Source organism: Haliaeetus leucocephalus, unplaced genomic scaffold (assembly GCF_000737465.1).
Source record: "Haliaeetus leucocephalus isolate CR32 unplaced genomic scaffold, Haliaeetus_leucocephalus-4.0 Scaffold830, whole genome shotgun sequence".
NCBI classification, from domain to species: Eukaryota; Metazoa; Chordata; class Aves; order Accipitriformes; family Accipitridae; genus Haliaeetus; species Haliaeetus leucocephalus.
Window position 1 is genome coordinate 726,107 of NW_010973266.1, and position 13,678 is coordinate 739,784.

Here is a 13,678-nt window from a genome sequence, read left to right on the forward strand (position 1 = left end):
GCGGCGGCTCGTAGCGCCCGGTCCCGCCCGCGGGAGCCGCCGGGCCGGCGGGGAGCGGCGCGCAGGGCATGCCATCCGCCTCGTCCCGATGTTTCACTGGGGCAAGTGGAAGAAGAGGATGGGAGCGAGCGCCTCCTCCTCCAAGAGACCCGTCTTCGACGAGCGGGAGGACGGTGAGTGCGGGCCGGGATGCCCTTGCCGCGCGATGCCCTTGCCCCGCGATGCCCTTGCCCCGCACCTGTTGAGCCCCGCTCCGGCGGGTCCCGGCTCGTCGCGTCCCGCCCCTGCTCGGTGCCGGCCCGGGGGGGAGCGGGCGGCGGCGGGACCGTGGCTCCGGTGCGGGTTTGCCGGCCGGGTCCTGCCTCCCGCGGGGCGCAGGGACCGCGGAGCCCCGGGCAGCGCGCTCGCTGCCCGGCAGGCAGCCCCGCAGAAACGGGGCGGCAGCCCTTAAAATAACGGGTGCCGGAGAAGCGGGCGGCGAGGCGGGGGACGGTGTAGCAAAGGGAGTTGCAACCCGTGCGAGGAGATCTCGGGTTTTAACAAGGAAAGATCGAGTGCAGCTAGTCATCAAACTTCTAAAAGCTCCTTGCCGTTGGAAAGCGCTGCTTTGGGCTTTTTCTCCCAAGATACGAGTTCTTTGTAGAAATACACCATGAAATACCACGGTTGCATTAGGTTTCTGGGACGCAGGGTGGAATTTCAGGGGACCAAAGGGAGGACGCTTTGACCGTGGGTGGGGGAAGGCTTGGGAGAGGCGTGGGGCCAGCAGATGGGGTGCTGGATGGCTGGGAGCAATCCCGACGTACAAAGAACGCTGCACTGGCCCTAGGACACCAACTGAGCACTGGCAAAAATCCCCGGGTGCTCGGGGTGCTGGAATTTTGCACTAGATAAACTTGGAGTTCGTGATACATGTTAATTTGAGCCTTCAAGGTATGGTGGTGTTCTAGCTTACTGAGCACTGGGTCTCCTGCATCCCCCTAGTGAGGGTGATCAAACCTGAAACTGACTGTGCTGCTTCTGGCAGCTGAAGGGGTGTTAAATCAGGTAAACTTTTACTGGAGAAGCAGCTAGTTGATATCACCAAGTATTTATTAGCAATTCAGAGTATAATATTGAGTTGTTAACCCTTGCATCTCTTACTACAGAAGTGTAGAGAAAACATGTTAGAATGACACCTCACTGCCCAAGGGGTGTGCTGTGGTGTGACTGAAATGCACAACAAAATTGCTGTTGGAAGGAACTGCAAAATCCATCCAACCTCCCGTCCCTTTATACTAACGCTGTGCATGAGAAGGGGTTGATGTGGCTGCTGGGTGCCTGCAGCTCCGGTGGGCTTTACCAGAATTCTGTGCTCAAAGTGGAAAATGTGATTCATCTTGGATGTGGTGGGTCAGCAAGCGAGCCAAGTAAAAACACTTAAATTGGAGGCTTTGCTACATAATTCAGAAAGCATTTCATTCTGAACTGAGCCTGTATACAGCAAATATAGGGAAATTGAGCTTTGCAGGTGAATGACCATGAACCAAAACCTGATAACATCTCATAAGGTATTTTCAAGCAGCGCTTTTGCAGTAGCGGAGACTTATTAGGACATTACTTTCTTAGTATTGCCTGTTTTTTCATCGTTGCTTGTTAGTGTGTGCTCAGAGCAATTACAGTGTTGTTCTGGTGAACTCATATTTACTGGCACGGCATGGTTGCTATGGAGATCTCTTAAGGCATTCCAATAACTTCCTTACATAAAGAAACCACTTAATACTTCAGTTTTGTGTGTGACATAAGGTGGAAGAATTGTTAGTAATGACAATTAAAAGTGAAATAAATTTTTTAAAAAAAAGGAGAAAGGTTAGTATATAAAATTTTCCCCATAGGTGGTTCCTAGTGATAGATATACAAGAATGAGCCCGACTCTCTAAATCCAGTGGTTAATCCCTTTTAATTATGACAGGGTGTATGTAGATAGAAGGTTAACACTCATTCTAGTGAGTAGTAACACAAGGCCCAGTATTTACTCTCAGATGAATCGAACTCCAAATGTGTAGATTTTTGAGGTGAGAAAACCCTTACAGTCCTCTTGCCTGAATTTCTTGGGACTGGTTTCAAGACTTTACTGAATTACTGCCTCAAGTCAAACTGGTGTGGGTAAGCCAGAGCCTGGTGGGGTTTCCTGGGGGTGGGCAGTAACGTGTTTGCTCTCAGTGTAAAACGCCTGGCCCTGGAGGATTATCCGCTGTTAACCTCACAGTTAGAAATCGTCTTTTCTCTCCAGTCTGCATCTCCAACCCCAGCTTCCTGCTGTTGGGCCTCACCTTGATAAACCAGAGGAGTTTCTGTTGTTGTGCCCCTGCCTCAGTGCAGCAGCAGGCTGGGACCGTGGCCACCTGGCGTTGTCGTCAGTGGGATGCGTGGATTGAGCCCTCCGAGTCCCTGACTCTGAGGGTAAACATCATATTCCTGAGTCTGTCCCATGGATATTCTCTCAACCTTCTTTGTTTTTTTCAGCGCTGTTTTTGTTAAAGCTGGGACTGAACTCCTTGCTTCGGCAGGGATTGAGCCGAGGGCAGGTCGGTGCTGATGCAGCCTGGGTGCAGCTCTGGCTCGTTGTCCCTCCAGGGACAGGGCGGTGTGGAGCTGTGCAATGGGGAGTCGTGCCCAAGGAACAACTGTCCTCCTCCCTCCTTGCTTCCCGTCCTGGGTGCTGTCTTGTCCCCTGCCCCCCAGTTTTCCACTGGTTCAGGTAATTTCTCTGGACTGTGAAGCTGGGCACAGGCCAAGTGCAACTGGTCCTTTGCATTTCATCTGAGCTGCTGGCGGGGGGACGGGGCACAGTGCATCTTTCTGACACCCTTTTGGTGCTGTGCTTGGCTGCAGCGGGCACATCTTGCTGTTTCATGTTTGCGCATACAACCTTTGAAATATTTCTGAGCATTTCAGAGTTGGGATTCAACTACTAGAAAAGCTGACTTTGAAAGCAGAGTGTCTGCGTGTTTTGTGGGTGCTTCCAGAAAGCACTGGTACATGAGAGATTGGTTCCCCTCGCTTTGTGAGCGTTGGCTTCAGCTGGTTGCTTTTACACAGAAAACTTGGCATGTTCAGTAGCTGCTGCATACGCATCAGTAGGATGCAAGGTCCAACCTGTCCAACTTGAGATGCTGCCTAGTGATGCCTTTTTGACAGCTAGTTTTCGGTGAGGTACGTTGTACCCTGTGTCTGAACGGAGGAAGTTAATGAATGGGGGGGGTTGGGGGGGAGAAAAAAAAGAAAAAGTAGGGGAAAAAGAATATGAAAAAGCTGGAAGCAAGAACATAAGGCAAAAGAATAGAAGGGCTGCAAGACTGAGCACTCTCAGAGTTATGGTGTGCTGGAGTAAGGTCGCCTCAGTAAGCTGCAATGGATCGTAGTGGGCTTGTAGATTTACCATTATCACTGTGTGCAGTTTTCCATTGGGCAAAACAGGCCTTTGTCTGTAAGGGCTTTTTAGGGTTTCTTATTTATACCTGTAAGAACCTTTTAAAAGCTTCTTACTTGGTCAGTGAATTTGTTCGCTGGAACTGAAGAAGGCCCGGTCTGGGTGCCAGCTCTCTCTCTGCCTGTTGTGAACCATCAGCTCCTCCATGGCAGGGCATGGGGCACTGGAATGTCTCAGCACAGCGGTCGCAAGGCCTGGTTTTCATGTGGGCAGAAAGTATTATCTGTTGTCATTCTGGGAAATGGCCAAGCCAGTTTATTGACAACCCCCTCCTTTTTTTTTTTTTTTTTTTTTAATTTTTTTTATTTTATTCTTTATACTAAGTGGGGAAAACCTATCATTGTGAAGCCAGTGGGAATGTATCAATCCAGATACTTAAACATTTAGCAGAGTTGCTAGGACTTGGGAAACAGGGCTGAGTAATAGGAAATACAAGGCACGCTTACACTTAGTGCTATTAGCATTGCCCACAGTGGTGTTATGTGAGAGAGGGGGAAAAACACAGCACGATGTATCTTTATATGCAGTTATATCTAAAGAGGAATTTCAAGAATGCGTTTTGGTTGTGGCTTCTCCTGAATCAAAGTGGCTTACTAAAAAAGTGTATGTAAATACACATGAGAATATGTAAAGCCATCTGCTGCTTTATGCTGAGCTGTTCCTTCCTTCGCTTACACTGAGGTGAGTGGTCCAAGGGCTTTCTGCTTGTTTCCTGACACTGAACTAGATTTCCAGCTGATTTTCAAGGTTTTAATGCTGCAGCCCAATTACTTGCATCATGATTAGTATTTTGTCTTGATGACTTCTTTACCTATCCTTTATTTGACCCTCTCCGCCAGAGTGCAGGTGGCTTTTTGTAAAGGGGTCAAGTGCAGTCTCCTAGGTTTATCCTACTTGCATAAAAATCAACTTTTTGAAGCAAGGTGCTGGTTTTACAGCCCACAGGTACAGCTCTTCCCAGTAAACCAGTCCGACTGAAAGAAGTGTGTAGTCAGGGTTAGGCTTCGGGTGTGCAAGTTTCCAAGCTGAGAAACACTATTCTGTAAAAATGTGTTTCTTGTAAAACAAGAAAACTGTTACATATCTTGATGATGCTTTCCTAGCCGGGCCGTTTGCTGAAGTGCTCCAGCTTTAGGGATGTGCTGGGCCCAGGGGGCTCTTGAAGCCCGAGCAGTGCTGGAGGGACAGTCCCCGCTCTGCATCCCGGCTGGCCTCATCCTCCAGGGCCCGCGGGAGGCTGGAGAGCCTCGGCAGCTGCGCAGCACGGCGCCCGTCCCCATGGAAACGGGCGAGAAGCTGCAAAACCTGGGGGAACGTGCTTAAAATAATCCCCATTTTAATTTCAAACCATGTGTTGGCAGGCTGTAGGGTTACACACGCACCAGAGTATGCATCCCTCCTGCCTCACCCGGGTGATCGAAAGCTGGAGTGCTTCATTCGTGGAGCTGTTTGATGTACAGGGAATGAACCGTGCGTGCTGGTGCCAAACCTGCCTCTTGCTCGGACCTGTCATCCTGCAGCCACCTTCTGCTGAGCCTGCACTGGCTGGGTGCAGGGTGCTGGCTGCTGCTGGGTGCCGGGTGACTCCAGCTGCAGCTTTGGGGAGGACTGTCAGACCCACGCATCATTGTCAGCTTACATCACTTTGAAGTCAAGAGTTCAGTCGTTGCACATTGGCAAGCTGTATAAGTTCCTCCTTTTACTACTTCTTTTCCGATCCGATGGGAGGAAGATGTCCAGCGTTCTCCACAGTGCTACACGTTTGTCTTTCAGATCGGGATTCTCCCCCATAATTTTGTTCCAAGGGTTGGGACCTTCAGGGAAACAAGGGCATGCCGCCAGACTGTTGGAGGTATCTGGGCGATGGAGGTGTGGTGAGGATGGGAAGCAAAGCCTGACCTCGTCGTGCATCCCTTACCTCTGCGGCGACCCAAACCCCTCCCTGCCACGTTTGCCCCAGGTCTGGGGGCATCCCACTGTGCTGCCAGGAGAGGGACCCTGGGAGATGGGGCCACAGTCCCAGGAGAAGTTTTTCCCTCCTCTCTTAAGGTGATTAGTGCCATAAACCACATGCTGATTAGGGGCCTGGCGGGGTCCCCTGGTCCCTGGGGGCTGGGGCTGCCCCGCAGCACGGTCCCTGCTCCAGCTGCTGCTGACGCGCTGGCTCCTCTCGCAGCCGGGCGCCTGGCACCAGTTCTCCCACCCATCTTCGTTGTCTCAGCTGGGCAGGGATTTCAAGCCCTGAGCAGGAAACGTTGCCCTTTTGATTGGAAAACTATGGGCTAATGCCCAGTAAGGCAGTTGTAAAATCCCAGATCTTGTTTATTTAGGGTCAGATACAGATGTATTAAGCTTCCATGCTCTGCAAATTACTTACTAAAGTAATCACTGATCAGATTGCAAGGCAAACTTTTTTCATAGCCTGACTGTTATGTGGCTGTGGGTTGGGAGCACAGATGCCTTTCCCTGTTATTTAAAAACAAGAGAAAAAAGCCTTTATGTATTATCAAAGTGGTAGCTAAGTAAGTGGGGGGAGGAGGGAGTGGGAATTACAAGGAGGTGTCAGAAAAGCTGTGTTTAGTATTGTCAGCAGTGCTTTGTTTTTGCTTTAAATCTTGCCTCCCCCAGATCCGTGGCTTTTTGTGTGTGTTTCGCCCAGAGACAAGCTGTTGCCACATGCTCACTGCTCCCCAACCTCTGCAGTGGAGCCTATGCTCCTTGTTCAGTCTAAGGATTGAAAACTTTTCTGCACGTGAAGCTTTTCACTGTGTCGTGTAACGTAGAAATAGGTTAAATCCAGACAACTCGGCAATTGCAAGTCTTGAAAGCATGTGGTAATATGTACAACGTTTGGGTTACTGGCTCTCTTTCTGCTTCAGAAATAATTAATAACTTTGCTGTCACTCTCCAGACTGAAGGCCGTGGTCCATTCTCAATAGTGCTGAAAGAAAACTGAAGAAAAACCGTTCTGGATTGTGCTGATAAAGGGAGACATAATGTCTCTCTTTGAACGCTGAAAATTGCAGTTAGGGAGAACCGTTGCTATTGCTCACCTAAGACCATGCTTTATCTTTTACTTGTGTTGGCTTAAGAACGTATCTTTAAATCTTCTCATTTACAGCTATTTACAAAACTAAACTGCCTTTCTTAGAGAGAATACAGTATGCCTAAACCCTGCAGTATGCCTAAACCCTGGAAGTGTCACGTTTCCAGCATTTTGTTAGGTGTTTTGTTCTTTCAAGTCCTTGTAGTGTTTTCGTGTTTCCTTTGCCATTGCCCCTTTTACAAGTCCACCCCTAACAGAGGTGCGGATGGGTGTTGTGGGCTACTAGGAGGACAGTTAACTCTGTCCCAGCTGAAACTAGGACAATGGGATCTGTGGTGAATCGCCACCAGAGCTCCCGCTCCGCCGCCCTCCTCTCGCTTGGCCTCTTACCGCCCGGGGAAGCTCCCGTGCCTTTGCCCGGCGTGAGCGTTGAGGTGGTGCCCGCTGCCCAGCGCAGCGGTAGGGTAAGCAAGGTGCAAATTTTCCTACTTCTGCATTTTGTGGAGGTCCAGCACGCATGGCAGACCTGGCTGAGACAGCCACAAACGTCATTTCTCCCAAGCGGAGTCCAGCATCTCTGCGGGCGTTCCGCTTTGGAGCACGGGGCAGTGGTTCCTCTGGCCGGGAGGAGCGGCAGCCAGTGATGGTGATGCTCTCCGGTGGGGGGTTCCCGAGGGCTGGGTGTTTGGGGTCACTGCACCCTTCAGGTGGTGCCTGTGAGGGACCGATCCGCGCAGCGTGCCCGTGCTGAGCCTGCCAGCTTTGTGCCGGCTTACCGGCTCTTGGCCCATCCACCCCAGTCCTGGCAGTGTGTGCCGGCACTGCCGGGAGGCAAGGGCTGTGGCAGCTCAGCACAGAGCTGGCTCCTTTTGGGCGCTCATTTGCTCTCAGGCAAACGCAGGTTTTTGCTGCCAGGTTGGTGGGACCCTCCTCCTCCTCCCCAGCCGCCAGACCCTGAACACTTGAGTCTGGCTCGCCTGGCATGCAGCCGGAGGGGTACGCCCTGTCCCGCAGGACCTGCGGAGCACGGCCTGCCCCTTGGTGCTGAGCGGCACTGGACGGGGATTTCATGTCCTCCCTGCTGTAGCATCACCCCAGGCACCTTCTGGAGCCGAGGAAGGAAAGGTCCGGCGAGGCCTCGAGGGGCTCGTGCGTCTATGGGAGGTCTAAGGAGAAGATGGGGGTAAGACAAATCCTGAGGGCAGCTGAGGCTGTTGGCATGAAGCTAAGTAAGAAAAAATTAACAAACCCAACTGCAATTCATGGGACACTTGACTGATAGGGAGGGAAAAGGGCAATCAAGAAAAAGTTACTGGAACTACAGTTCAAGTAAAACGTTAGACCAAATTAATGCCTGCCCTAGTCCATGAAGGCCACAGTCCTCACAACCAGCTTGAGACAGGCTTTCTGTAAATTCAGAATAATGTGCAGGAGCATGCTGCGAGGGACCTAAACACCTTACTGACCACGTTCCCAATGCTGGCGTGGTGACCTTCCCAGCTCTGCTGGCATTCCCACAGATGCCTGCAGCTGTGCTTTCCACACAGGTAGGTGGATAATGTGTGTTTCCTTTTAAATATCACTTTATTTCTTGTGGGAATGCCTGAAATTGGGTGTGGTGGGTAACATTTGCGCAGAACAAAGATGCTCTCTTGCAGCGGTGTTCCTCTGCCCCCGGGTCAGGACTTGGGCTTTCCACTCACCATGGCCATGACTGAGTCTCTGTGAGTGTGGCCTGTCTGGATGTCCTCGGGCAGGGGACGTTGCTGAGCCTGTAGTTCATGGTCAGCCTGAGAGATGTAAAAGCAGGTACGACTTTTCCCTTTCTTTTCCATGGACCTGCTCTCCAGCCGCAGTTTCAAACGCTTTGTCATTCAGCAGTCTATGAAGCATTTCATAGCTGTGGTTTTCGTTAATGTGCGGTTTCTACCACCTTACCCTAGGATCCTGTAACGAGGCACCTACATTAATCATGAATAATAACTTCCTGTTGTGTGACATGGCAATGAGTTATAGCGAAGTAATGCAGGGTGCGGTGGCAGTAACAGAGGGATGGCGGATGGTGTGTAAATCCGAGATGCTCTGTGTGCCAGTGTATAGGTAGGTGCGCAGCAGGGAGAACAACAACGTCGGCTAATCTCTGGTTTGGCATTTATCTTGCAAAGTAAAGAGAGGCAGGATAGCTCGCGAGCGGCTTAGCTTCTCCTAACAAGAGGAGATAAGTGTCAGTGTCCTCTTTTCCTCTCCCACTGTTCTTCAGGAATTAAATTGCTTTAGGTGACAGTTAGGGAAAATTAAAAGTGCTTAGGATGTGTGGGAACAGACGGCTCTGAATACTGCTAAGCAATGAGATATGACAGTGTGTGAATGTTGATGTGCTAATTTACATCTAGTCTGTTGTTCAGGGTCTTTTCCAATACCTGGGACTAGTAAAGAGATGCAGGCACTGAATGATGTTCTGAATTTGGCGGCTTGCTGATTTGACTGTGCACACCCAATCCTTATAGGCTGATGATTAGCCATGCTGTGTGGTTAAATTAAACAGCAATGTAATGTATTTACAGCTCAGCTGACAGTTCTGGAAGCTGATAATTTTCATTTATTGTTCCAAAAAATACGCTTACTTGGTTCTAGTTGCACCAGCAGAGAGCTGGTGGGCTTCTGAGGCTGATGGTGCTCTGAGTAGCTTTCAGGTTAACCTGCAAAAGGCTGTTCCAACATAGAAAGTTACCTTATTGTCTAAGGTTTTAGTTTTGTTACAGCGTAGCTGTCTAAAGATGTAAATGATCGTTTATATTTATATGGGTTATGTGCTGCTTACACTGTATTGGAGCACTGGAGAAAGTGCACTGAGTAGCTCTGAAACAAAGTGGTGAGGATAAGAGCAAAGATGTAAAAGCATGGCACTGTAGACGGTGGTGCATTGCTTTGGGTCTCCCATTTCTGCATGGTCTGTATAAGGGAAAATACAACTGTCTTTGCTCAGAAAAGAATATTTCTTTCTTCCTTTCTTCATTTCAGGTTAACTCTGTGACCAAAAAAACATCCCTCACCTTCCAACAACCAACCAGCCAACCCAAACAAAATCCACAGCTAAACGAAAGTTGGCATCACTGCTTAAAATACTGGCGTATGATTTATGTCCTGTAAATTTAGAGGGATTACCTGGTGGCAAGAAAGGGCCATCACATATATATATTTCAGATACCTGGGGGGGACAAAAAGGAAGGTAACAGGGGAAACTCAGTAGTAACTGGGAAGAAACTTACATTGAAAAGAAACTATTTCGGTATTCAGGAACTTACAGCCAAGACACTTTCTAGCGTTGGCACTTAATGTTATTAGCATATAGGCAGGATATTCAGTATAAGGCCATGTGGAGAAGTACTTAGGTCCCCTTTTATGGTCACTTGCAGAATTCCCATGTGTTTTTAATGCTAGTGCCTGAGTATACTGACAAAAGTCAGAAGGTAGGGGCTTGGAAGGGCTTGGACTGATGCTTTGGTTCCTCCTCTGAGCAAGCAGTTCTCTGTCAGGATTAGGTAAAACACGGAGATGTGGGCTGCAATGAATGCTAATTACAATTATCCAAAAAATTGAGTAAATTATGTAGTTGGAAAGTGTCCTGCATTCGATGTCAGTTAATCATCCAGGACCATCAAGGTCAGTTAAGATCCTTCCAAATCTTTTGTACCAACCACACAAGTAGCACGATACATGTACACAGCTCTGGAGTCTCTGGATGTTGGGTGAAACACATTTTTCTTTTCCTCGCACATAGCTTTTTATTGCTACTACCGTTTCTGCCCTCTTTCAGGTATAGAAAAAACACATTGGAAGCACTGGATGGCAAGTGTGCTGCTGAGGTGTGATGCTCCCCATCAGTGCACGCTGCAGACACCCGCAAGCCACTGCCATGAGAAATTAAACCTGCCCCAGTGCACCGGTGGCTGCGGCGCAGCGTGGCTGGGCTGTGCTGGCTGCAGCCTTCCTCCCGCTAGCTGTGGAGGCACAGCCACCTCCTGAGTCAGAGTGTTGGCAGGTAGATCTCTTCTTGCTGTCGCTGCAGCTGATGTTGGTTGGACACAACATTACCTCTATGATTCAGTGCATTTTTGCTGTCAGAAGGATATTACATCTCTTCTGAAAGAACTTTTTTTAAACTGTGGTATGTAGCACACTAAACTACCTTGTATAACTAATGTCGTATAATTCACTAGAAGTCTATATACTACACATTCGCTTTATATTTTGCTGGTTCCCCAGTCTTAATGGAAACTGGCAGGCAAGACCAGAAAGTAGGAAACACGGAAAATGATACACATTAGACTCAGATTGTTTGCACTGTAGGAAAACGTGCTTTATGCTTTACAGAAAATAAGGCTAAAGCCTGGTCCCAAATAATTTGCACTTTAAAGGCTTGATGCCGCATGTTGTAATCATATGAATAATTCATATACATTCAAGCAGTCCCCATAATTTCATATTCAAGCCTGATTCTAGATTTGCTCAAAACTCTGAAGTGCCATCGATTAGTGGCTCCTCCAGCACAGAAAGCAGCTTGGCAGGACCTTCAGTGCAGGGATGAAATGGCAACCTCTCCAGCTGGTGCTGGTTGTGCGTCTCTGTAAGGGCTGGGAGCTTTCCCCATTTTACCTGCTCAGGCAGACTGGCCAGTCGCTCTTGACAGTGTCTAGAGCTCAGTGAGTCGAGTACCTCCTGGGTCTGACCTTGACATGTTTTCATTTGCTTTCATACATCGTTGCACCATTAACCAGTAAGTAATAAACACTACCAGGAGAGTCAGCGTGGGTTTGAGCTGTTGCTATGAGCTTAGCACAATGCTTCGAGTTCCCCAAACGGCAAATGATGCCTGTTTAAGAAATGAACCCGTGTTGTGGGAAGAGATGCAGATAAAGCAGCACGCGGTGGGCAATAACAGGGAGCTGGTGAGCAGGCATTGACTTGGGTTTTCTCCCCCAGTATGTGAGTGAGCTTGGCTTACCCCTCCAACACAAGTACTGCCTGTTGGCTGAATACTGGGATTTCTGGAGTAACTCGAGAGTCCTGAGGTTTAGGCAGAGCTGTACAGACGACACAGGCAGGTGTTCTGGGTGGAGCTGATGGGCAAAGAGATGCTCACGTCAGGGTGCTGATGGTGGTACCATGCTGCTCTGCTCGGACATCCTGGCTGGCCACAGCTCTCCATCTGCAGGCTGTGGCTAATTCATGAGTTAGACCCACTGGCAGTCTGGAAACTGCCTTAAGTTGTCAGTTACTGCCAGGACAACAACATACTGGATATTTGTGATAGTCCCTTGGTAACTCCTTAAAAACCAGTGACAGCAAAAAAGCTCTGTCATCAGTTCTGGTATGGTATGCGCAGTACAGGGCGAGTGCGGGATGCTGGGGGCACCTGCAATCACTGTTCATTTTGTTCAGTTGGCTTTTATTGCATGTTAAATGCCACAGCAGGAAGATTGCAAGCAGGTGTCAAAACAAGCACAGTTGTGGTGAGGCAAACCTAGGGATTGATTAATGAATATTTTCAGTGTGTTGTATATTTTTCTACATGGCTTTCTGATATAAAGATCAATGTGTGAAATTATTTAAAAAATAACAGGTTTCTTTCAACTAGAACAAAATACTTCTGTTTATCAAGATGTTGACTAACATCAGCAAACAATTCAATTGCTTATTGCCCTTCAGTAATACTTCGGAAATAATTTCAGTTAGTGTTTCTTCTGGCCTTGGATTGGATTTTTTTATGCGCTTAGTTCAACACCTCCAAAGGTACCCCCGCCTCACCCCCTCCTCTCTCTGGGAGGCCTCTGTCCTCCTCCTCTCTGCGGTGAAGTGGGAATTTTCCGTTGCGGGCTCTCTTCTTTCTCACCGAGGCTGCACAGGGATTTATTCCCAGGGGTAAACCAGTGCGGGTGGGAAGCAGGCAGATGAGCAGCCCCGGTGGTGTGGGGTGTTGGTGGTGGGGATGCTGAGCGAATGCAGAGCCCTGGGTGATGTGCTTGGCCCCGCAAGCCATCCGTTCTCGAGTACCAGTGCCCTGAGCTGCTGTGCCGTGCGAGGAGAGGGGCTTTCCCGGGGGTCGTCTCTGCTCCCCACGTGCTCACTGCTGCAGTTTGTAACGGGACGAGGGCTGCACCCCACAGTGGTACCTGCCGCAGGCGGAGGGGAGGGCGATGCCCTCTGCTCTGCGTGCTGCTGCAAGAGACAAGGCTTCCCTCTTTTCTTGTGTTTGAAGTCTTTTTCAGGAGAAGTTGTCTTTCCAGAGTGAGTTGGTATCTAACCGTGTTCAAGAGAATTTCTTGTCACAGAAATAGGATGTCTGCTTTCCCCAGAGAAGTTAAACCTGGTGAATAATTCTGTTTGACATTCCCAGTGTCTGTGAATTGGGGTCTGCTCTCTTGTTGTTGAGTTGAAATGGATCATGAGCAGTTACGGTCATCTGTCCCGTGCTCCTGCAGGTACTGGGTGGGCAGGCTCAGTCCCTGCCATGCTTGGCACACTTGCATGCGTCAGTGTGGTCTGTCCACTGAGAACATCTGTTCTGACACTTCTGAAATAAAAAACAGATTTGTTGTTGACTTCAGGGAGCACCAGAGGGGATCATTGCTCCTACCTGGGGTCAAGCCTACCCCGGCAAAAGTATCTTCAAGTATTCATGAAGACTGCCCCCCCCCCCAGCCTGAGGAGCGTGCTTTGTCCTGCTGCGGTGTTGGTGTTCGCCAGCCTTGGAGCCGACGGCTCCTCGTGCTGTGCGCTGCTGCTGGGCTCGTTGTGGCGCTGGTGCAGCAGCCTGCTCAGGATGGTTTGGTTTCCTTCCAAACCCTCGGTGACCCGCTGGTGCTGCTGGCCCAGGGTGTGTATCCCGTCTTCGGCTGTATTTGTCAAAAAAGTGTAGGTCAGTTGAGTAGCAGCATTTCCCACAGGCATTAAAATGCTGCGGCAGGTCTGACGAGCAGCATGTCCATTGATCCCAGCGGAAGGTATTTTGGGAGCACGTCTGCTATTCATGAGCCTCCGGGACAAAGATAGGACCGTGCGCCTAAAATAGCGCCGTGGAGCCACGCACGCAGTGCAAACCCCACCGGTGGCTGCACTTGGGAAGAAAATCCAGAGTTTGTTTTCAAGTCATCATCGCT

General features: G+C 49.5%; 1 protein-coding gene across 1 annotated transcript in view; it reads left to right on the forward strand.

Moving 5' to 3' along the window:
• Positions 1–88: 88 nt before the first annotated feature.
• The window catches only part of STK32C (serine/threonine kinase 32C), an 88,485-nt gene continuing 74,895 nt past the window's right edge, over positions 89–13,678 (forward strand). The window contains exon 1 of the mRNA XM_010581940.1: positions 89–173. Coding sequence (XP_010580242.1) covers positions 89–173 — 85 coding nt within the window. The remainder of the gene's footprint in view (positions 174–13,678) is intronic.